Genomic DNA, 25,877 nt, shown 5'->3' on the forward strand with positions numbered 1-25,877 from the left:
CAAAACGCTTGAAGAAGCGTCAATTCAGACTAGGAGTCACTCAAGGGTGGTCGTGGATCACGAATCAATTTTGAACGTCAACCTCGCGCGGTGGCCTAAGCGAATGCGGAAGTATCTTCCCGCAATCCGAAATGAAGACGACCGCCGTCGCACACCTTTGAGGGCCAGGTGGAGGGAACTAATCGGACGGGTTCTGGGGGGAAAAAGGCACGAATCAAGTTTTGATAAGTACCGAGAAGAAGAAAACGAGAAGAGTATGAAGTGGTTTTTTTGCGAGAATTTTGCACTCGCAAAGTATTTTCAAGGGGGGATAGAGGTCATTTGAATGCTGATATGTTGTTAAGATTTTGATGTTGAAAAAATTGTTGATTCTTTATTTTTAGTTTTGTTGGTACCAACAAATTTAGAATCATTGCAATATTGTAAAACTTTACAAATATTTCCGCAATGTATGTTCTATGGAAAAAAAAGTATTAGCACGATTAAAAGCCAAAGAAGTAATTAAATTGGATGAAAAAAAGTTTTTGCAATGAAAAATCATCCTGGTGCAGACTCTTTAGAATTATTTTTTTGAAAAAAAAAACATTTTATTCACAAATTACTGCTTACTGCTGCAGAGAAAGAAATAACTAATAGAAATAAATTAACATCATTCTTTAATAACTCCAAAACAAGTCATGTTTAATAGAGTAATATTTGATTGCATTATTTTTATTATGAGTAGATCATTAAAATTGATTTTTCTTCTATGAATTTTTGTAACAATACAACGTTGGTTATAAAAATAATATTTTCTATTTCAGTTAAATAAAAATTTAAAGATTTTCTATAAAATAATGTGTATAAAATTTGACATTCTTTCAAACAAGAAATTCTGTAAGTTTTTGCATTCTATTGATTTTTGGATTTTTTCAAACATAAGGCCGATGCAATTATTTATCAAAAATTTTGTACCCTCGACCCTGGGCGACGTCAACGGGAAGGAGGCAGGCATTTAGACTAGTTCAGTTGTTTGGAACTCTTTAGTTTTCAAAAAAAATGTAAGATCAGAAGAAATTTTGCGTTACTGTACATCAAAATTAACTAAAATGCAGAAGATCTGTGAATAAACCCAAAAAAGCTAAAAAGGATTCTAAATTCAGGGAAATTTTAAATAGATTTCAGATGGTGCACTTGTATTTCCATAAAAAAAATGTTTTTTTTTTAATGCTTTGTCCTCTAATTTTTCGTGCCGATTTTGAAAAACTTTGAAACATATTTGCGCAGCCTTACCAGTCCATTGAAACAATTTGGTTTTTGATAAAAAATATTTCTTTGATTTTTTTACATTCTTGTTGTTTACATGAGCAGATTTTGAAAATTCAAGAAACATATTTTTTATCAAAATAATATATTTTGTAAATATTTTCTATTTTTTCAATTATTTTGTATGTATTTCAGTGAGGTTTTATTTGATTCACACAAATTAGATCCTGCCATTCAAAGTAAAGTTTAAATAATTCTGTGATTTTTCAAAACATTGGCAGAAACTTAATTCATGCAGTTTTTTTCTGCAAAATAATTGGGATCTCAAAATTAAATTGCTATGTTTTTGCGTTCTTTACAACAAGAAAAGTTATTGGAATAATTTTGATTGGAAATCAATATTCTTTGAGAATATGTTCTCTTTGTTTTTGTTGTTTTTTGCATTCAATTAAACATGAAGGAATTCAAACAAAACATGATTTTTAAGAACAAAAAATAGTTTTTGCGTAAAACATTTAACAAAATAAAAATAAAACTAAATAAATCAATTTTGAAGTTTTACATTCAAGCACAAAAGTAAAATTAAGTGAATAAAGTTATTTTTTTTTATTTTTTTTTTATGGAACCGTCTTTCAGCGAAACGTCTCATTCGGCGAACTTACCTCCAGCAAAATGTCCATTCAGCGAAACGATTTTTAGCTAAATGAACCAAATTTAAAAATAAATGTTTAAAAATGCCACTAAAAATTTTAATTTAAAAATTACATAGATAAATAGGTAATATTTTTTCAACCATCAAATTTTCACCTTTCCAAAATTATTATTTTTTTCTATCCTTTTGATAAATTTGGTTAAAGAAAGCAATGGTTGTGAAATAAATTGTGTGTGACTCCGAATTGACTTCAAATTGCTTGGATTGATATGCCCAAGAACTTTGTAGAATGATAAAAATCTCAAAAATATTTAAATATTTACCCTTATCGTAATCCACTCTAGTTTTATCCAAACCATAAGTTGTCACTTTACTTTTAAAAAAATCTTCCTTAGATTGCAAAACTCCTAATTTTTAATTCACATTTTTTTCGGAAAATCTAATTCTTACTTGATTTTGCGATTTAAAATTTTCGCTAATTTTAAAAGTATTTCTCTGCTTTTTTAAGATCAAGAATTGGTAAAACAAAAATTTGTGACGGAGCTCGCCTACAGTCGCCAGTTGTGTAAAAAAATCGTTAGTGTAGTTGAATTTAACGAAAAAAATATCACACAGTTTGTCAATGCTCGTTTTGAATGAAAAGGAATATAGTAAAAAAATGTTTAAACATTATTATTATTAACATTTAATAGTGAAGAACTAAAAATAGTGAATGTGAGATCGAAGCAATCTGTGCCTGTGGTCGGACGCATTTTTCGTTTGCTGTCATTTTCGACCTTCCGATAATTTTTAAATTTTATTTAAAATGAGTGAAATGAGTGATATAAGTTAAAATACGAAGATCTCGATACTTCTCGGGTGCCAGTCATTTACAGAGGAAGTGGTGGAACCAATTTGGAAGCTTTTTTTTAATGGAACTTGAGAAATTTGGCCCTACGACAACGGAACAAGAAAGGCAGGCCGCAGGAACAACAATTGCGAAGTGGCCATTAACTCAAGCGTTCCTGTGGGTCAAGTTCCTGCAACATATCATCCAGGACGGCGTTGGGGACGTGTTTGATGGCTGATCCTTACCGACAACAACGTCAATCAAGAATAACTGACGAAGGTAGGGGTGATGATCATCGTCCAAGCACTTCAAAGTCGTGTGGTGCTTGCTGTATATCGTGCTGGATCAGGTCTACTGCCGGAAGTTCTGCTGATATAGGCAGATTCAAGACAAGAACTCAAGAAATCTAAAGATTCACGTGGAACGTTGCGAAACGATTGGAGTGAAGCTGTTTTTGAAGATTGCGTGTTTTTGGTGAGAGCTTTCCATTACTTTTTTCAAATAACCCTTTCATCAATTCTAACATTCATACATTCCAATGAAGACAACTACGCCATTTTACTATATACGTGGTAGGGTGTTCCCTTGGTCGTTCGCTGTGAGTTGTGGATTGCCTGCGTCTCTAATGAAGGTTCGACTGAGGGGGCATGCTCATTAATTTCTCGTCGCTCCATACCCTCAGTGACGTGATGGGAGCAAGGGCGTCTATGCGAAGTGTCCCTACACCCGCTACAAATTTCCAGCGCTTGGGGAGGGAAGAGGGAACCCATTTTGATCTATGCGCCGGTATTTGTAGCACTAAAATTCGTGCAAAAAAAACTTATGCACGTGGGTGTACAGATTACGGAGAAAAGATGATCGAATTGTTCACCTAGCGCTCACATGTGTTCCAGGACCAAGTTGCCTGCGGGTATGGGGATCATACATACATACATACATGAACTAAAAATAGTGAATGATCTATCATAAAACTAAAAATAATGATAATTACAAATTTTATAAAAAGATTTTTGTTCTTTCTGAAGGGACAACAAGTTAAATAAACTTGTAATTGATTTTAAACATGATTTAAACATGATTTTCAGCCGAATTGATGAGCTTCTGCCACACACAACCAACGATATGAAGTTTTTGGCTTGAAATATAGGGTTTTTATGATACTTCACAACTATTGTCAATAGAACTTCAAAGTTTTAAAATTAGCTGTAAAATGTTTATCGCCAATTACAAAAACTTAATGATTTGCAATTAAATTTTTATTCGAAATTTGTTTATAAAGGAAAATAAATATTCTTTTGTTTATTCTTTATGGAACAAGAATTTAAAGAAAATACGAATTCAAGTTCAAATGTAAATGATCTCTAGTAGGTCAAACAGTAGGACAGAAAATGTGATCTCAGTACAAATTTCATAAGTAACAAACTGTCAATACATAAACTTATTTAAAAAAAATGCACCACTCTGCAATAAAGTTCACTGCAGGTATACTTCTTTTTACCTGACAATGATGTTATTTGCGTACAACATAATGCAAACCGATTACGCAATTCCGGAGAGAAAAGTGAAAACAACTCATGTGTAAGATGCCCAACACACAATGTGTATTATTACATTCCCCTAGTGCTAGTTCAAATGTACCGCTAATTCCCAGCAAAATCTGCATAATTCACCGCTCAGTTTCTCACCAACCACCCCATCACAAGTGTTTACACTTTTAATCTAGCTCGGCGGTTTTTTTATGCTGCAATTTCCTGTCCAGCTGATTGGGAGCACATCAGAAGCCAACGAACCGTTGCCAAGTTTGCAACCTTCAACTTGAATTCTCAGGAATTCCCGCTCCATTCATCTTTTTTTCAATGCAAAATTGCACCGTTTTCTCATGCAGCGAAGCCGGTTGAGAAGGAATCTTCATTCGATGTTGATTACCATTGAATAACGTCCTGTATCGGGTGTCGAGTCGGTGAGTCATGGTGCCCCGTTCAAAGCCGTCAACAACTAATTAGTTGGTGTTGTGGAGGATCATTTTGAGCATAAAGTTTTACTGCTGCAGCTCCTGCAGCGTGATTGGGAAGCCGAAAATGTTGTCTGGACTACATTATTAAAGAAAAAAAATGTTTTTTTAGTTTTTTTCTCCCAACGCAGTTGTCCGTTATCGTGCCTTCCAAGCTGCGATGCTATGAAAAGGTTATTTTTATCGTGTTGCAATCCCCAACACAAACACTCGTTTTTATAATACAGACCAATTTCAATAAGGGACTCACTAGAAAAAAAACATAAAGAACGAACCCGTCGGCGTGCCTTCCAATCAGCGATGATATAAAAAGTGTTTCTCGAAAAATAGCGTTCTTTAAATTTAACAAGAATTTCAATTTCATGACTTTACATTACTTTAATTATTCAAATCGAAGACTTAAAAAATCTTTTTCTTTTTTTAGATGCCCAGTAAACAGCGTCGAGGGACAGGGGACCCCCGGTGGAGTCCCCAGCGATGTTCCAGCACCAGCAACGACAGCAGTCCCAGTGTCACCAGCCGACCGAGCACCTCCACAGCCACCCACGCCCTGCTGCTCACCTCCCTCACAGTGTTCCTGAGCAATTTGCTCAGCTCGGCGCACGGGAACCCGCTGAATCCCTTCGCTCCGTCGTGTGAGTATTCTTGTGTTTTTTTTTTTTCTTTTTGGGAATTTTTGTTATAGTCCTCGTAATTAAAGTTGAGTTGATGACGACGACTAATTAATGCTGACTTGGGTTAAAATTCTAGATTTAATTACCAATTCACGGTTGCAGTTTATCCAGAATTTTCAAGTGTAGAAATGTTTTAAAATGAGAAAAGTATTAAAATCCAATAAATATTTTTTTATTATAATATTTTCTGGAATCTAAAGAATATTTTTCGAATAATGAAATTTAAAATATAAAAAAACGTAATTTTTAAGAGAATCGTAAAAAACTTTAAGTTGAATTACTCAACTAAGCAAAACCGCATCCAGAGGGCAATTATCGCTTCCAGAATTTCATGGCATTTTTTGCAACTTGCAAAAAGCAAAGTTAAAGAACAATTTCATTGTTTCCCGGCTTTCTTCGGCGGATTAACCGACAGGGACGACGTCCGGTGTGAGAACCAACTCGGTAGGAATAATGGGTCAGGGTCTGGGCGGTCAACCGACCGCAGAGTTGGCGAGTTGTATAATCTGAGGGCAAAAAAAAGCAGAATTAAAATAAAGAAGTTTAACTCAGTGGCCAACACGGTTCGGTGGTTTAATTGAGGGAATGAGTAGCAGTAGAAGGTTTTGCTCTCTTTTGGAAGTGATATTTTGGGCAAGTTTGCACGTTTGATGTTACAAAAGCTCCAAGGGAATGAACTGAAAATTAAACAGATAACATCACCGACGCGAAGAAATATGGAGGTGTCGCAAATCAAGCCATGGTTGAGGTATCCGGTTGGATCTCTTTGAGGAATTTTCTGGCTTATTACATTATTTTCTCAACCAGACATTCACAGAAACCTTTTTATTTCTGATGGAAAAACATGGATGTATACGAGATTAACAATAGGGTAATTCTCCGCCAACTCACACAGCAGTTGCCCCGAACCCTCTTCGATTTGCGTGAAACTTTGTCCTGAGGGGTAACTTTTGCCCCTGATCACGAATCCGAGGTCCGATTTTTTGATATCTCGTGACGGAGGGGCGGTACGACCCCTTCCATTTTTGAACATGCGAAAAAAGAGGTGTTTTTCAATAATTTGCAGCCTGAAACGGTGATGAGACAGACATTTGGTGTCAAAGAGACTTTTATGTAAAATTAGACGTCCGATTTGATGGCGTACTCAGAATTCCGAAAAAAACGTATTTTTCATCGAAAAAAACACTAAAAAAGTTTTAAAATTCTCCCATTTTCCGTTACTCGACTGTAAAAAAATTTGGAACATGTAATTTTATGGGAAATTTAATGTACTTTTTGAATCTACATAGACCCAGAAGGGTCATTTTTTCATTTAGGACAAAATTTTTCATTTTAAAATTTCGTGTTTTTTCTAACTTTGCAGGGTTATTTTTTAGAGTGTTACAATGTTCTACAAAGTTGTAGAGCAGACAATTACAAAAAAAATGATTTATAGACATAAGGGGTTTGCTTATAAACATCACGAGTTATCGCGATTTTACGAAAAAAAGTTTTGAAAAAGTTGGTCGTCATCGATCATGGCCGTTCATGGTCACCCGCGACAGATACGGACGACGAAACAAAGAGAAACGCAAAAAGTAACAGCAAAAAGTTTTTGAAAATCGGCCTTCGTCATGCACACAGGACCGGTTTAACGAGTCTTCACCAAATTTTTGAGCCGATTTGGTCAAAGCAGGGTTGAGATATCGTGGCACCCGTTTGTTGAAACTGCTAACTTAAAATAGCAATATATCGGCAATGGTACATCCAAATGTCTTCATATTTATTCTTATAATTGATGAAAATGTACATTTTAATACCCTGAAAAAAAAATTAAAAAAGTTTAATTGTGTGCTCATACCAACCTCTGACATTTTTGACGATTTACATGTATGTAACCTCTTAAATAAAATATTTGAAAATTTCTTTCAACCCGATTTTTGCAACCAAAAGACACCCCTTAGAAAATCAATATTTTTTAGTTTTTAGGTACCTACAGTCATATAAAGATTGTTTGCAGGCCTTTTCGGAGAATATCAATAAGCATCCATGCCAAATAGGGATTCGGTTGTACCGGATCCTCTCCGATTTTAATGAAACTTTGTAGACATGTTATCCTACGCTTATACAAGCCATTTTTATGTATATGGAGCCAATTTTACTCGATAATGACATTTAAAAAGGGCGTAAGCGTTTTAAATTTGTGTGGTATTCGTAATTTCAATGTTTCTGTATCTCAAAGCCGTTGCATCGTATCAAAAAGTGGTCAAAAACAAACTTGTAGGAAATTTTACGGGCTTTCTGAAAAAAATACACTGAAAGAAAAAAACAGACCCCTTTTATGAGTTTTTTTTTATTTTTAAGTTTAAAAGTCAAATTTGAGGGTGAGCCCACGATTTTTTTTCGTTCAAATTTTTTGTGAATATAGCTTAAGATGTTGCAAAGAGACTCACGAAAAATGCAGGATGGAGCAACTCACAAAAATCATTTACTGAAACTGTTTTTTTTTTAATACTCGAAACGTCAAAATTTTTAAAAGCCGAATACGGGAATCTATTTTCCAGACAATTCTACATAAAAGTCTCCATATTGACTACTGTCCTAAGTTCAATCCTTGTAAAGTTACAGCGGTTTTAAAAATAAAAATGTTGAAAACAATGTTTTTTTATGGTTTTTGACAATTTCTATGTGACAGACAATTCACTTTTCCCATAAGATAGTCTTTGACCAAGTTTCATTCATCATCGGAGAGGGTCAAGAAAAAAGTACCTTAAAAAATCCTGTTTTGGACTGGCATTGCTCATTATTGTTTTGAAATATTTTATTATTATATTAAAATTGTTTTCTTGATATCCTCAGGAAATGTCGAAATGTATAATTAATTATGCTACGAAAAATCGTCTAGATAAAAGCAAGACTAAATCAGTTCAGTCTAGACACGATTTTCTGAAATTTCTTACTTCGTATAATCAAATTTGGATAAGAAATAGAGGAACGACTTTTAATGTTTGATTACAGTTTTTTAAAAAGCGTCTTCAACCCATATCAAGCAAAAAATAACCTAATTGGAAGTGAGCCAAAAAATCCTTCCAAAAAATGTACAATATAATTTATTTAGATAATGAGAAACTGCTAATTGGACGGAATTAGGAACGATTTCTCAACCTGCCAAACATACGTGAATTTCCCATAGTCAGATAAAAACAACGGATGCTGAAAAAGTCAAAACCGATTGCGCTATGTCGCTCAATGCTGAGTCAAAATAGTCTGTGATCGGCTTTGTTTTGGTCATTTAATCACTTGTGTTTAATAAATGTTATCACCAATATTTTTGAAATTTGTATGTTTAAACATCATCAAAGACACATTTGACAGCAATTTCCACAATGCCAAATCCTAATTAACGGCAAAATGGGATAGTGCAGGCCAAAAGAGCGCCGCGCTGGTATTTTGTAAGACTCTCTCATCTCTGAGCATATTTGTGTGTGACTCGGGTCGACGGACGGAGTAGGTAAAGAAATTCACGAAGTATTTGTTTCGCTGTGTGAAGCGATTGGCCAAGCCGCTGGCAGCTAGCGAGTCGTGTTTACTCACGAATGGTTGAGCCAGTCGGCAGAGATTCGTTCGGCGATGAGGGTGATTTCTGATATTTGATCAGAACTCAAATAGAACTCAAGTTTAATGTTAAAATTGTGAAAATACAAAAAAAAAATGTTTCTTAATTCGATCATTCGAAGTTTTTATGCAACCTTCAAATAATCGGATAGTCGAGGCGAGGCTTCGGATAATCGAGTTTAGACTGTATCGTACAATGCAACCGTATTGAGGATAACTCAACTAATTTAACTGTTGTGTTTTAAGTTGCGATTTAAAGAGATGCCAATTTTTTTTAATTTCTGGGTTGTACAAAATTTATTTTCCATCATTTTGAAATAGACTTTGAGTGAGTGTATTTTAAAATTTCAAATCAATCTTGCTTAGTTAAAAAACAACAAAATTCATTTGTAATCGGCTTTCATCCCGTTTTGACATAAAATCCGGTAGCTTAAACGTCCCGCTCAGCTTAGTCGTGCTCATAATTGATCCGTCAAAAAGTCCAAACAAAAGAGTCGAAAATTCAACCGTCACGATTGCCTCACAAACACCCGCACACACGATTCACCGTTAAGTCGCGCGTTCGTCGCCGAGCAGTTGCCAAATTTGCCTATTGACAATAAAACTGACAAAGACGGCGTCGACGGAAGCTTTTCGAAAACGAAAGTGAATTTCCAACCCAAAGTTGACGCGGCTTGACCCAAATCGACGGCGGTCGGCTAATCAAATTTTGCGTCGGCTCACGGACAAGTGTGTGTGTGAGTTTAATGGAGCGAGAAATTTTCTCGCTTGTTTTCGGAAGTTGAACAAATTTTCTCGTGCTATCATCATCGTGGAGGTTCGTTGAACTCGCGACCCCGCGGGAAAATTGGCACTTTCTTCTCGACGGCTTTGATTGCTCTTAGTCTGCCTGGTTACGGAGTGTACCAGACAAGAAGAAACAAAGCAAAGTAACATTAAAAAGAAGTTATTGATCGAGGAAAATTAGTCACACGAAGAGAGCATGAAGTCGTTCGTGTGCCCCCGCCAGCTTGATTGACACGTGGCGTCGTGACATGAATGACCAATTTGGTTTGTAGAAGACATTCACGAACTCTGAGGAGAAATGTGGTAATAATTGCCAAGAATGGGTATGATCAGGCGACTAGGGTGTAATATATGACGCATGGAGTCAGTCTTTGATGCCTCTCTCGGGGGTATTTTATGATGAATTGTATGCAAAAGATTACATGTGTGGTGTTGGAGCGTGGATGATTTATACTGTACATTATTGTGGATGTGAGAGGAATGCTTGACGGAAAGATCGGGCTCGTTGCTTTGGATTGAAGTCAATATTGGTTTGATCGAAACATATCAAAAGATAATGGCAGAATTTTTAAAACTTTTTTTGTGTTTTTTTTTCGATGAAAAATACGTTTTTTTTTTCGGAGTTCTGAGTACGCCATCAAATCAGGCGTACAATTTTACAATTTTACAGTCACCAAATTTCTATCTCATCACCGTTTCAGGCTGCAAATTATTGAAAAACACCTCTTTTTTCGCATGTTCAAAAATGGAAGGGGTCGTACCGCCCCTACGTCACGAGATATCAAAAAACGGACCTCGGATTCGTGATCAGGGACAAAAGTTACCCTTTTGGACAAAATTTCACCCAAATCGAAGAGGGGTCAGGGCAACGGCTGTGTGAGTTGGCGGAGAATTACGCTATAAATAATAAAACATAATAACCATGGTTTTTTTTCGATTTGTACAGCAAATAAAAGTTGAAGTCATACTTTCAAAAAAACAGCTATGAAATTACTTTATAATAACTTTTCTAAAATTTGCAAAAAAAAATATTAAAAAAAAGTTACACAACCATTTCATTCACTATTATGAATCACCGGCCAGTTATTCCGGAACCGCTGACCGGTGAAAAAATCAGGCGCCCCCACGCAAACAAAGTCGCCAAACTGCAATCAACCAGTTTCGCTGTCACGCGGTTTCACTTTCACCTTTCATATTCCGCTTTGAGCATTACTCACCAACTTAAACTTTTGGGGTCTTTCCAGTTTGCTAAATTTAGCAACTTTTTATTTGCGAATGACGATTTATCGCATTTTTGAGAAGTTATTGACTGTGAGGTGCGAAAACGTTAAGTTTTTTTTTATTTCACGACATTTATTTCTTAATGCTAGAAGTAAAAAAGTTGACTTGAAAAATCTAATTAAAAAATAATTAAATATGATATTTCAAATACATTTAAAGAAATTCTACTATTATTTTTTATCAAATTCACATAATGTTTAAAATTTGAATACCTTTAAAAAAATAGTTTACATTCACTAAAGTTTAAAAAGAAGTCTCTACACATTCCCATCAACGCTGTTAGTAATTGAAATGAAACGAAAGTGACAAAAAGCTCTCAACTTTCTTTGCCGAGCAGCTGATCATTTTTTTTTCTTTCTTCAAGTTCGCTCAATTCCGTGGGTGGTCATACCCATTTTTGTCTAGAATGTACTCAGCGGAGCGCTAGACAAGCTCTCCTCACTGCCGGTTTGAGTACTTTCACTTTCACACTGGTTCGTGGAGCACCCTCCTTCCGGATTTTGCTGGGAAACAATTATGTCAACATTTGTAGTGGCGCTTTTGTGGGTGGGTGGATTTTTTTAAAGTTGTACAACAATCGATACGGATGCTTGTTGCGTTAATTGAAGTTTGAGCTTTCACCGTTAAGCTTCTTATGGGATTGGATTTTTTAATTTATTTTTTAGTTTTGAGATGGGCCAAAGTCACGCGAAAATAACATTATAAAAATAGTTGAAGTTTTGAACTTTCGTAAGCTCTGCACAAGCCCTCAAAGTTGGTACAGGAACACTTCACATAGACGTCCTTGCTCCAATTAGGCCACTGATTAAAAAAAAGAATATCAAAGTATTCCAAATGACTTTTGATTCTCAAAGGTCATCGACTTCTGCTATTCTTGGCTCACGTCAGAGTTCGAACCTTCCAGACATGTAATCCAGTTCTGCTCCTTTCCAAGTTCCAATAGAGCCCTCAGGCCCTGTTTTCTCGCTCAAAAGAACTACAATTATTCACACCTGACTCAGCGCCCTCCAGGACGATCCCCACAACAACCAGTTGCGAAGCCACGGCGATGTGTTTTGCGTACAATGTTCCACCCAGAAGAGGCCCGGAGACCCCCTACATGGCGCGATGATGCCACCTCTGCCTGGCTCGATGCCTTTTATTTTTCATTACATAATCGTTCCGGACTCGGACTCCCAGCCACGCTGGATGGAATTATGCTAAACTGGTTCTACGCCGACCTGGGTGGCTTTTCGCAATGCTCCAGAACACTTCCAGCTGAGCTTTCGTGCACTTCTCTGCACATCAAAGAGGTCTGTTGAGCCACAACTAACGGGGCACCTTTTTTTCGGTGTTTCCTGTAACATTTTTTGCGTCGAGTTGAAATCAATTTCCTCTTGATTGCATTATATTTTATCGCAATCCAATTTGGCTCGGTTCATTTAAGTCTGGTGGAGTTGACCCAAAAGCGTCGGAGTGGCGGCACCGCCTTGTTCAAAGAGGAGCACATCATCGAATTTGACACGTATTTTTTGTTAAGTGTATGCTACCCTAAATTTTCCAAGGCGTAATTATTGGTGGTTGATTATGGAGCTTCTTTTTGTTGCAGGAATAAAAATAGGTTTTAAACCATATCGAAATGGCAACGAAAGAAAAAAAAACGACAGACCTTGAAGTCGGCGAATGACCCTGATGTAAATCAGCTGAGCTGTGTTCGCGCAGCCTTGCATAATACGTGCACGGTCACGAAGGTCAGGCTAGCTTCTAATGGATTCGCGACTGGTTTGGGAAGCCGTTGACTGCATGATCTTTGCTTGAGCCTTGATGCACTCCAAAGAAAGAAGGAATTCCGATGAGCGAGTTCCGTCACGTACTACATGGAGGTTTTAAGAGCAACTCGTGTATTTAAATTTATTCCAATATGATTATCATCCTTTGACTTTTTTTTGCTATCTTCTACATAATCAAATTCTTACCAAACTTTCTTTTCCGACCTACCTCATTAGCAGACAAGTATTGGCACCCCCAGACAAGTGCAAGTGTGTCACACCCACTGCAAAACAAACATGCAATTTGAGTGTTTATAACGCCTCCAATGCAAACGCAGCCAGTTGCACTTGGCTTGGAGCGCAACGAGTGAGTTATTTTTGTAAATCGTAAAGTCTGAAAAAATAGGTCATGGTGGCTTCCCTTCCGACTGTCACGCGACCAACGAAGGTCGATTTGCATTTGCCGGTCGCGAGGTGAGGTAGTATCACGATTTTTTTTTGTTTATGGTAAAAATGGTTTCTGCAGGATTTGCATGAAATAAGCATGAATTCTTGATTTTGAAGAATTAAGGCCAAAGAAGTTGATTTATTTAAAGTTTGGCTTAACCTGACACTTTCATAATTGGCTCAAATTTCCGTACCGTAAACTGGGTGATATTGATCGAATTTCAATTTAATTTTCAAATATTATTCAAACGTATTCTGGGGTAGGCCACAAACTGTTGAAGAATCTTTTTTCATTCTTTTTTTAATGTTGAAGTACCTTTTTCATTATCTTTTACAATGATGCTATAAAAAAAAGTTTTGTAGAAAATGGTTAGAAAATGGAAAATGGTAAACCGGTGAGACGTTGATGTGTACTATGTCCCTTACTATTTTATGCTTCAAACAGTGCAAAATTAATTGATTTCGTCACACCAACCATAAGTAAGGGGGTAATTCTTTACCAAATCACACGAAATCGGGAAAAGTTGCCCCGACCTCTCTTAGATTTGCGTGAAACTTTGTCCGAAGAGGTAACTTTTGTCCCTGATCACGAATCCGAGGTCCGTTTTTTGATAACTCGTGACGGAGAGGCGGTACGACCCCTTCCATTTTTGAACATGCGAAAAAAGAGGTGTTTTTCAATCATTTAAAACGGTGATGAGATTGAAATTTGGTGTCAAAGGGACTTTTATGTAAAATTAGATAACCGATTTGATGGCGTACTCAGAATTCCGAAAAAATGTATTTTGCATCGAAAAAAACACTTAAAAAGTTTTAAAAATTCTCTTATTTTCCTTTACTTGACTGTAATTTTTTTTGGAACATATCATTTTATGGGAAATTTAATGTACTTTTCGAATCTTAATTGACCCAGAAGAGTAATTTTTTCATTTAGAACAAAATTTTTCATTTTAAAATTTCGTGATTTTTCTAACTTTGCAGGGTTATTTTTTAGAGTGTTACAATGTTCTACAAAGTTGTATAGCAGACAATTACAAAAAAATTGATATACAGACATTAGGAGTTTGCTTGGAAACATCACGAGTTATTGCGATTTTACGAAAAAAAGTTTTGAAAAAGTTACTTTTTGCGTTTCACTTTGTTTCGTCGTCCGTGTCTGTCGCGGGTGACCATGAACGGCCATGATCGATGACGACCAACTTTTTCAAAACTTTTTTTCGTAAAATCGCGATAACTCGTAATGTTTGTAAGCAAACCCCTTATGTCTATATATCAAAATTTTTGAAATTGTCTGCTCTACAACTTTGTAGAACATTGTTATACTCTAAAAAATAACCCTGCAAAGTTAGAAAAAACACGAAATTTTAAAATAAAAAAATTTGTTCTAAATGAAAAAATGACCCTTCTGGGTCGATGTAGATTCGAAAAGTACATTAAATTTCCCATAAAATGACATGTTTCAAAATTTTTTACAGTCGAGTAACGGAAAATGGGAGAATTAAAAAAAAAATTAATGTTTTTTTCGATGAAAAATACGTTTTTTCGGAATTCTGAGTACGCCACCAAATCGGGCGTCTAATTTTACATAAAAGTCCCTTTGACACCAAATTTCTATCTCATCACCGTTTCAGGCTGCAAATTATTGAAAAACACCTCTTTTTTCGCATGTTCAAAAATGGAAGGGGTCGTACCACCCTTCCGTCACGAGATATCAAAAAACGGACCTCGGATTCGTGATCAGCGACAAAAGTTACCCCTTAGGACAAAGTTTCACGCAATTCGAAGAGGGGTCGGGGCAACTGCTGTGTGAGTTGGCGGAGAATTACCCAGTTACATCTGGGAATGCAAGATTTCTCAAGTGTCAGCCAGAATAAAGATTTATCATTGAAAGTGTTAGAATTTGCCAGATTTCAAACGATTTTACATATTTTGCTAATTTCGATCGTCATTTTGATTCAAATGAACGAATTAAAATAAAAATTTTAAAAAAAGAAAATATTTATTTATATTTAAATGAAAATTTAGAGTTTTTTTTTTTTTTTTCAAAGGTCCTTTACACATATGAAACACAATAGCTTTTTGGACCTTTAAAAAAAAACTCTTAAAATGCAGATTCATGCTTATTGAGGCCGAAAATCATTTAAGCCATTTGAATTTTACAAGCTTTTGAATTATTTAATATCATCCCTTCCACCTTCCATTTTTTCATTGTTAAATTTTCAAATGCCAGATTTACAAAAAATCAGAGCCAGATTCTTTCAATTTCAACCTGACAAACCTGGTTGGGAAAGTTTTAATACCTACATGTTTAAAAAAATTCTTTCGAAATCTTTCGTTTTCCATATAAGTAAATTATCTGTATTTAGAAAAATATATAATTGTTTATAATTGATTTTTTTGCCTTGCGAAAATTAGTAGGTTTATAATTTGAAAAAAGTCTCGTTTCACTTTAGATCCCCAAAAGTTGAACTTTCAAAACACCAGTTTTCAAAAAAAAAAAAACAACCAAAATTTTACTCGGCAGACCATTTTTAAATTAAGTTTCTATTTAAATTTATGTGAAATCGTGTGATCTTTCGTTTTCTATTACTTTCTTGTTGTGATAATCATTGATTTAAGGTATTTTTGCGATAAATTTAATGTTTGGCCAAATTATATCCTTCCGAGAGCATTTTTTTTTTGAAATTTTGCGCGTTTTCTCATGTTATCTTCTATGTCACGAGAAATAACCGTTTTCCTTTATGCATGGATTTATTCAAATAAAAAAAGATGAACAATTATAAATTAAAAATGACAACTTTCTGCCTCATTCACATTCTTGAAAACTATGCAAAACGAACTCAGCCCATCCCGTGATCTATCAAAAAATCTTTCTCTTGAAAGGTTCAAATGTGGTAAATCTGCCCAAATAATGAAATTAATGTTAAAAATACTTCAAATCCAACGATATCTTCTACCGTCATCAGGGATGAAATTGGTTCTGGGGGATGAGATTGGGTCATACAAATTTCAGCCCCTGATGACGGTATGCATTGTTTTGAAATTATTTGGACCGAAAAGATCGTACGATTTTACATAAGTTTAAAAAGAGAGATTAATACAGAAGTTCCAGAATACAAACGAAAACTTTTATTTTGGATTTTGTGGTCAACTTGAAAACCCTAGTTTAAAAAAAAAATGCTGTTTTGACATGGACACCGTCATTAATCAAGCCATTATATGTACCGACTAAAAAATTCTGCGCATGCTCAAATCGAGGGGAAGCAACTTTGCGGCTCCCAAAAACACGTGCACTTTGTTTTTATCATTAACATTTAGACAGGACACGTTTGCCTCCAAAGTTTGTATGGAGAATCAGTTCTCGTTTGTACTGCTTTTCTCGGTAGAAACCAAATAAAAAATTATTCGTGATGTTTGAAACATGATTCTAATTGTGAAGTATTCTAAGAAAATTAAAAAAAAATGATAGCAATTTTTTTCAAATCCGCGGTATAAAATTTTAAATAAAAATAATCGATTAAAAAAATAGCGTGAAAAATTATTTTTTGGCTGACTATCTTCCAAATATTTCGCGATATCTCAGAAACTAAATGCAAAACCATTCTGAACTTTTCTGATAGCTTAAAAAATGTATTCTGAAAATTTTAATGACACAATCAACAATTTTAAAGGGTCAAAGCAAAATATGATGTGACTATCATAACTCCAATTTATGCAACATGATTAAATAGCAATCTATCTGAAAAATAAAAACAAATAAAGTGCTTTGTAAACAACTCAAACAAAACTAAGCCAAACGTGCCACCGGAAATCCTTGATTCCTATCCCGGATAGAGCTCACTCGCTGATCAACTTCTTCGGTGACGGCGACAGTGACCTCCACGCGAGAGAAACAAATAGAAAGAGAGAGGAAAAAAAATCAAAGAAAGCGCCACCCAGTCAGGAATGTGGTGCCACACGAGAGCGAGAGAGAGGGAGCCGATCGTGATGCTGAGGTTCGTGATGCTGTGCAAGCCGCCGCCGCCGAAGGAGACGCTTTTATTCAAAACGCGAAGACAAAAACAGGAAGAGACAGCACACAAAAAAGGCCGAACCGCGCGCGGTGGCCGCCGTCGGAGAAAGCGAAGGTAAAAGTAAATCGCGCGCTAAGTGGGTCACTTTACTTTCTTTCTTCGCGGGTGCACCAAACAGACACACATACACGGGATGTGTGCCTGTCGATGGGGTGCGCTTGTCTGGTTCTTGGCCAAGTGAGTGCACTTTTCCGTCGTCCTCTAGGGGAGGGCAATAAAGAAGTAATATCGTGACGGTTGTCGTGCCATTGGCCTTCTCGTGGGCTGGCTGACAGCGAAAGAAAGCTTGATGTGGAGCTTGTTTGGGGACGAAATTGTATTTTTAGGAAGGTGGGTTAAGTGTTTACAAAACATTGAAAATAAAAAGGGAAATGAGCTTGTTTACATGAGGGCGGAGAATTTCAGTGCTTGGTTTAGTTGTGGAGTGCCACCGAGTAATATTTTTACGGCTAAATTGTTTCCTGGTCAAGGAACACGATTCATGTTAATTGAAAAACTTTCTCCTTTCAAACTTACTTACTTAGTTAGTTATATTTTTATTGTTATATAGTTTATATGTTTTTTGTTGCATGTGATCCTAAACCGAGGAACAATCAAACTTGTAAATCATGCTCTCAAATAACTTATGACTGTAATTCCATAAAAATCACACCACAAACCCGTTCTATCGCGATCTCTTAATAAAACTTCCTACATAATTATACTCCATGTAATTGCAACACCCATTCTTCATCAGCATGACATCTTAAAACAACCTTCCAGCCGGAACCCTCTTTGCGAACCAACCAGTCTAGTATCTACTTCCTCAGACCTGTTGTCTTGATACGCCCTAGCCATTTCTTGCGTGAGGTTCTTGACCACCGTCAAAGCCCCGTACCGTTTCGCGTTTCCCAAAGCTCTTACGACAATGAACCTGAACTTACCGTCGTCGTCGACGACGTCGTCTTCTTCACAGCCGTGAGATAACATTTGTTTACAAATGCGTTCACCCAACGAAGTCTTTATATTTCTTCGTTCTGTTTCGTTTTCCGGTTTTATCTGCCTCGCTGTGGGAAGTAATATCGCTCAGAACCTGTGGCGACAGCAGCTGATGGGACTCTTGTGGAGTTCACACGACGTCGCTGAAGAATGAACCGAAACGAGCAAAATCCAGTCGGTCCCGTTAAGCGCAACTTGAGCAAGTTATGGGTAGACCCGGTTCTTTTTTTGTGAACAAAACAGGTGGGGAATGTCGATCGGAATTCAGCCGTCGGTACAGATTAAACGGGGAGAACAGGTTGATGCACTGCGGGGTTGGGCTTATTGATTCATCACGAGCTCATTAAGATATTCTTTGTGCGCTGACCTTGACGAGACAACTTGAGTGATTAGGGATATTTTCTTGTAATTACAGTGAGCCTTGGCCGCAACCTCCGACATCTGCCCTGCGTCGTGCGGAGTACGGGTCAGGAGGGCATCTGCATGTACGCCCTGAACTGCTTCAAAGCCAACGGAACCCATCTGGGGGTTTGCATCGACAAGATATTTTTCGGGTCGTGCTGTCACGTCCATGTAAGTAACCTTGATTATTTGAAGAGAGTTTGGGTAGTTGAATGACCTCACCCACTTGCAGGATCATAGTCTGCTGTTCCAGCATGAGATTACGGACAACAGTATAGACCATAACCATAGCACGGGAAGTCATTTCCAGCAACACTTCCCAACGATTGATACGAGTAAACCGGCGGTGCTAACCGGAGCTGTGATTCCATCAACGGATCTTAAGAATGTCACCAACTTCCAGCTGGTCAGCAGCTCTTCAACGACATCGACGACTACGCATCGAACCACGACGCAGAAGTTGAATCGACGAAATTCAACCGCTACGGCAACGACAACCAAGATCGAACTCAAGGATGAGGTACCGTCAACGACGGAGTACCAGGAGTTCACCACCTTCCAGTACGTTCAGAGCAGTAAGAACCCAACGCTGACAACGGTGGAGCCAAGTCGTCGAACGACTACCAAGACTACAACGCGGAGAACTCCACCAAGAACCACGACTACGAAGCCGACCAAGACGAGAAAGCCTCCACCGCCTCCTGTAAGCAGGAATAACACAAGGAAACCAACGGTGCAAACCACTACTCCAAAGGTTATCATTACGACCTTGCCGGATATCCGACGAAACAGTACCTCATGGTCATTGGTGACCCGAAGACCTACGACATCTGCGACCACCACGGCCGCAGCAACAACAACAACAACAACCAAGAAACCGACCACTACAACCTCCACCACGGTTCGCCGAACCACGGTGATCAATCGGCGACCTACGACAACCCCTGTCGCCGAATCCTCGGAAGAAACGGTCTTCCCAACTACCTCGCGCAAACCCACCACACCAGCCCTAGTTCCGCTGACCAGGCCGACCCGCCGCAAGCCTCCCACTGTGAGCACGACCACGTCTACCGAAGAACCGGAGACTACACGTGCTCCCCGGCCACGCCCAAGACCAACGGCGGAGATCACTACGGTACCTGCTACCTCCCTCGATCACCTGTTGGACGATCTCGTCACGACAACCGCGCAGGATACGACCTCCGCCGAGACCACCACGGCTGCCAAGACTACCCGATATCCTACGACCACCGTCAAGGTCACCGAGCCAACGACTCCGACTCCAACGCCAACTACGACCTCTCGACGAACCACAACGACGACTCGTCGAACGACTACGACGCCAGCTCCTACAACAACAACGACTCGACAAACGACCACGATGTCAGCTCGACCAACCACAACCAAAACAACCACCACGACTACGACCACCCCAGAACCAACGACCACCACCTCCACAACAACAACCACCACGACTACGACCAAGAAAGCCCCAACCACGACCACTTCCACGACCTCCACCACAACAACAACCACGACCGCAGCGCCGCCAAAGACCACGACGACCGCTGGACGGATCACTCCGCCGGCGGACGCCGACTACCCGCCGCTGGAGACGTCCCAGACGGAGAACAACCTGCTCGATCTGGAGATCACCGCCGGGCCCGGTTTAGTTACCTGGACCAGCATCATCGACGATCTGCCCAGCGAGAAGACGTCGACACTGCCGTCGGCCGGACAGGGTAAGTTGAGGGGGTCAAGGTTGTCACCCATAACCCAATCATCCAAGTCGTAACCATGTCACTAATTCCGTCATTCACTCACGTCAGCTCCAGCCGGTCCCACTACTTCCAACAGTTGGATACTGATTCATACACTAACCCCCGAAGAGGTGCTCAGCGGCACCACCAAGGACTCGAACCATTCGTCGTCAGTCACTAACATGAGCTCATCCACCACGCAATCATCCTCACCGCCGGAGCCGTCCGCTTCGCTGATAGAGCTGGCACTGCCAACGCTGCTGCCCCAGCTGCTGCCGGAGGCGGCCTACATCTACACCATCGACCAAGAAACTAACCAAACCGGGTCGCCCGGGGATGAACTCATTATTCACTCGCAACTCGCTTCCTCCTCCTCGCTTCCGTCGTCCACAGAAGACACAACTGTCACAACCACGGAATCTACCACCGTCGAGAAGGTAGAGGATCCTAGCACGACTGCTGCTGCTGGCAGCACAAGCTCGACTGCGTCGAGTACGGTAGAGGCACCTAGTACTACGGAGGCTGTCAGGACGACAAGCGCTGCACCTAGTACCACTTCTAGTACTACAGCGGAACCTAGTACGACCTCCACTACCGTATCGACGATCAGCGAGCAAACGACCACTAGTACAAGTACCGCTGCTACTGAACCTAGCAGTAGCAGTACGGTCACTGACACTACTACACCAACAACGACAAGCACACAGTTCACTAGTAGTGTAGCCACACAGGCGCAGACTAGCCCATCCACTAGCACAACGCTCGCCAGTAGCACTACCACAGTCGCCGCTACCACTACCACTACGACCTCCACAACACCAATTACAACAACAACCACAGAACAGGAGACGTCGCCGGGTAATGTTTGTTGCACGATTTGTCCGCTTTCTAACGCTCTCTGTCTCACCTTTCCGTGCTCCGTGTTCCTACCAGACTCCTCTAACGCCCTCTCTCTCACCCCAAAAACAGCTACCTCAACGAGCCCCCCGGAAATCCTGATCGAAATTCTGGCCACAACCCCAGCCACCCCCAAAGAACCTACCACCGTGGAACCCGACGTAACGGACAGCACCACCGAAGAGGGCAGCTTCGAGGAGGGCAGCGGCAGCGAGGAAGAGTCCGGCGAGGAGGAATCCTCCTCGGCGGAAAGTTACGAAACCACCACCGAACCAACCGACCCCACCCCCATCCTGATCGACCCCGATCGATTCTACAATTCGACCGTGGCCCCGCTCACAACCTCAACAACCCCGGAGTCGACCACGTTCCTGGCGTCCTCCACGCTGAATTTGACCAGCTCGCTGGCGGAAATCGCGTCCATGTTCAACATTACGATGACCACGACGACAAGTGCGACCACAACGGGGATGCCGGTGAGGTTCCCCGATGGTAACGTGACTAGTAGCTCAACGACTGATGGCGTTACGACGGCGGGACCGGAAGGGACCACGTCGGCTATTCCGTCGCTGGAGGGTATCGACTACCGAGCTGGTGAGTAGCGTTGTTTTGATAAGGGTGGGGAGTTAGAAAAGGCGCTTAGTGCGACGTGGTGCGACCACAGACAAATTGGCGAAAATCTCTTTTTAAATCTATAAACCAACAATTTAACAGTCATTTTGAATGATCAAAAGCTCAACACGATAACTTTTCATTCACCAAAATCATTTCTGGAGTTCTGTAACCCTCTTATGCCTATTTTTTCGATTTTTGTTGTGATCAGGAGGTCATTTTGAGCAACTTTTTTTGTACGAAAAACTTTACTTCTCTTGCTACATGTTATTTTTTGTTTTTTTTTTTTTGTTCTTGAATTTATATTTGCATTTATCTTGTTTAGTTTATTTTTGATTCTGATAGTATTTGGCTTCTACTATAACCTCCTATTGTCACCCTTTGGCTTTCTAGTTTTTTTCATGTTTTTAAGTCGCTTTTATAATGTTCTGGTTGTTTTCACATTTTCGACTAGAGAATGATACCAATATCAATTGAATTGTGAAAAAATGCGTAAAGGCATAGTCTGGGACATTACAACAAATGCTGCTAAAGTTGACCCCAGAAAAAATACATTTTAAAAAATTTACCATAGTCACATAAAACAAGTCAGTTGCAAAGTAACCGCCGACTATACAAGTCGCATTCTCAACGCCAGTCCGCAGTTTGTGTGCGCGTCGCCGCTTTTTCAAAATGTGCACCGTAGACAAAAACAGTGTGGTTCTGGATTTTTGTCAACTCCAAAACCAACCAAGCCCAAAGCTTGTAAAAAAACTTCTCGCAGATCTTCAAATAAACCAAGAAAACTTGCGAGCATTGCAATTATGCAATAGAAGAAGAATAGCCGTGCTGCAGTTCGCCGACTCAGCAATGGCCTCGTCCATCATCGACAAACCTCTGGTATATCAGGGTTGCAAAATCCCGATTTACCTGGACAACAACGCTACGGAAGTTCGTGTGCTTGACCTACCCTTAGGCATAAGCAATGATGACGTAGTCAAAGTGATGAGTAAATACGGCGAAATTTTGACCATCACCAACGATCGCTGGATTAACTTCTTCCCAGGAATCCCAAATGGAGTTCGGACCCTGCGGATGTTGCTGAAACAGCCAACGCCGAAATCAATCACTGTAAACAATGCTGCTGCAACAGTGACGATTATAGGCAAAAAATCGCTTTGCAAACTCAAAGCAAAGAACAAAAAATGTGCGGATTCAAGTAAAAAGGTAAACCAAAAAAGCACTACACAACCGATAAGTTAAGATCCAAATTTGCCCGTAAATATTTGAAACTAAGACAGAAATCGTTAGAAAAAAGGCATGGTAACAAGTATTGAAATATAGCCAGACAAGTGATCTAAAACTTTGTAAACTTTCCTCTTCTACTATCCACCTTGAAGAGATGAATGCACAATGGTGTAAAATCTCTATAATAAATCAAAAAAAAAAACATAAAACAAGTCAAACTTCACACCCAATTTTTTTTCTAAATTTATAAGAGTTATTCTTTCCAATGCTTTTCAAGTGATTTGACCCTAATAGTTCTTGTATTGTTCTTATAAGGAAGTTTACTGCGGCTATTTAAAATTTCATCCAATTTGATCAAGTTTTTTTTTAATATTGAATAATTGGTCCATTTGAAATGGGCCCAAAACAAAACTATAATTTTTTAAACAAAAATAATATGGATTTTCGGACAGAGATTTCCTTCGAAAAAAAAAATGTAATATCTGCAATAAAATCCGTGTTCCTTTGCCGAAGACACCAAATCGAACAGAAAATTACGTCAAAATTGAATGGAGACTTGTACGGGTGAACCAATGACACAAAATGGCTTTTTTGGTCATAGGGTAGGTCCCACAAAGTCAAATAAAAAAAAATAAAAACAATGCACAAAGTCGGCCGATTTCGTAGAGAATTGCTTAAAAATAACTGTTTCTTTATAATTTTTGTGATTATTTATATATTTATAACGAAAATTGAAAAAAATCCAATTCTTGGTTTAGTAATTTTATTAAAGATTTTTTTATTGTGTCAAACACGCCGCCGTTTTTTTTAAATATATGAGAAAAATACTGAACTTACACACAAGTTTTGAATAATTATTTTAAGTTTCCGAAATATTTTTGATGAGTTCATGAAGTTATTTTTTAAGTTCAAAAATATTCCTGTTTCTGTAATGTTTCTGTTTTTGAATTCTAAAAATAAATATTTTTTAATGTTTCATATATTTTTGGTTATTTTTACCATTGCTTGAAACATGATCAGATTCCCAAATAGTTAATAAAAAAAACTGAACTCAAAGATTTTAAAGAATTTTATATTATTTAAAAAAAAGTTTTATTTCTTTGAATAGTTGCATGAATATTTTTTTCAATCATATTTTGCATTCTTGAAAAAAAAAATATTCTCGTCTCAGTTTTTTGTGAGTGTTTCAAAAAAAAAACTTTCAAATTAATCTCTGTAATTTTTTTTCAGGTTTTCCATGATTTCAAAAATATTTGTTTTTGTTTAATTTTTAGTGAGTTTATGCATTCTTCAAAAAATCAAAATTATTACAAAATAATTATAATTCACTGGTTTGTGAAAAAAGAAAAAAAAAATGTTTTCGTTATAACAACTCATTAAAAACGCATTTTTTTATCTCAGTCCACATTCAACCTTTTGTCTTTCGGCCTTCTATCTGTGACCTTTTGTCATTCTTTAAAATTTTAAATAATTGAACAATTTATACAGTGACATCATTCTGAAAATTTGAAAAAAATGTTTGAAATTATTTTAGAAAATTTTAAAATGAAATTTATTATCTTTATCTCTTTTTAAGTGTTTACAAGAAGTAACAAAGTATTTTTTTATTACTACGTATACTTAGAGAAAAGCTAAAAGTCGTTTAGCTATAAGGACAGAGCAAATTTTATCTCAACAAGAAAAAAATATTACTTATATTGCAAATTATAAAAAATTATTAATTTTCAAAAAACACGGTATCTTGTGAAAATTTTAGTTTTTTACGTTGAAAACTCTGGTTTAGGGAAGTCTTTGCAAAATTTTGCGTCTTTTGTTACCCTATTTTAAAATTCTAGAAGTTTCAGCATTTTAAAAAAAAAGTTAAATTTTGTGTTATTTGCACTAAAATGTTTGGTTTTGAAAATTCTATGGTGAGTTTCAAATTATGAAATTCAAGTATTTTCAAAAATATACGGCATTTTGTAAAAATTTAGTATTTTACAATAATAACCCTGATTTAGTGAAAACCTGTACCAAATTTTGGGTTGTTTTATACATGGGGGGTATTTTAAAAAAATAGGTGTTTTGAGATACTCTCTGAATACTTATTCTTTTCAATAAAATAAATTTCAAAGAATAACAGTTTCAGTAAAAGCTTTTGTAGGCTGAGAAGATTTTGATTGAATAAGTTCCATTTAATAAGTTACATTTATTCCTTTCAAGAAGCACTAGGTCAAAAGCAATTAGATCTGTTTTTTTAAGACGATTTGTATGAAGATCATAAAAGTCTATGAGCGTTTTCAGATTTTTGGTGCCTTTAATCTAATTTTATATAATTTCCAAAAATGTCGACACGTCCAATATTTGTCCCTTAAAGGAATCGTCCTATTTTTAAAGGAAATTTTCCTGCAGCGATGATGTAGTCTAGAATAATTGTAAAACAACGTGGACAAGGAGAAAGAACACAAGTTCAATGTTTTCTGACAAGTCACGAGATTACAGCTCTGTGTTGTTCTCATTGGCACACAATCTACATAAAAGGAGATACAAATCAAGGATCGAGGAGAATGAAGGAGAGTTGGTAGAACACAGGACACGATCGATATTACTTAACATGAGGGCGTGGAATAACGTAATGCCGTCAGATTCGATCGGTTTAATTTTATTCCTTTGGGTTATCTT

At 37.9% G+C, this 25,877-nt stretch overlaps 1 protein-coding gene across 1 annotated transcript in view; it reads left to right on the top strand.

Moving 5' to 3' along the window:
* The window catches only part of LOC120422521 (mucin-5AC), a 77,907-nt gene that overhangs the window by 34,788 nt on the left and 17,242 nt on the right, over positions 1-25,877 (top strand). Inside the window, exons 3-7 of the mRNA XM_039585975.2 lie at positions 5,162-5,372; positions 18,734-18,891; positions 18,953-20,462; positions 20,550-21,338; positions 21,450-21,971. Of these exons, the coding sequence (XP_039441909.1) occupies positions 5,162-5,372; positions 18,734-18,891; positions 18,953-20,462; positions 20,550-21,338; positions 21,450-21,971 (3,190 nt within the window). The remainder of the gene's footprint in view (positions 1-5,161; positions 5,373-18,733; positions 18,892-18,952; positions 20,463-20,549; positions 21,339-21,449; positions 21,972-25,877) is intronic.

This window comes from Culex pipiens, chromosome 2, assembly GCF_016801865.2.
Source record: "Culex pipiens pallens isolate TS chromosome 2, TS_CPP_V2, whole genome shotgun sequence".
In the NCBI taxonomy this organism is placed as follows: Eukaryota; Metazoa; Arthropoda; class Insecta; order Diptera; family Culicidae; genus Culex; species Culex pipiens.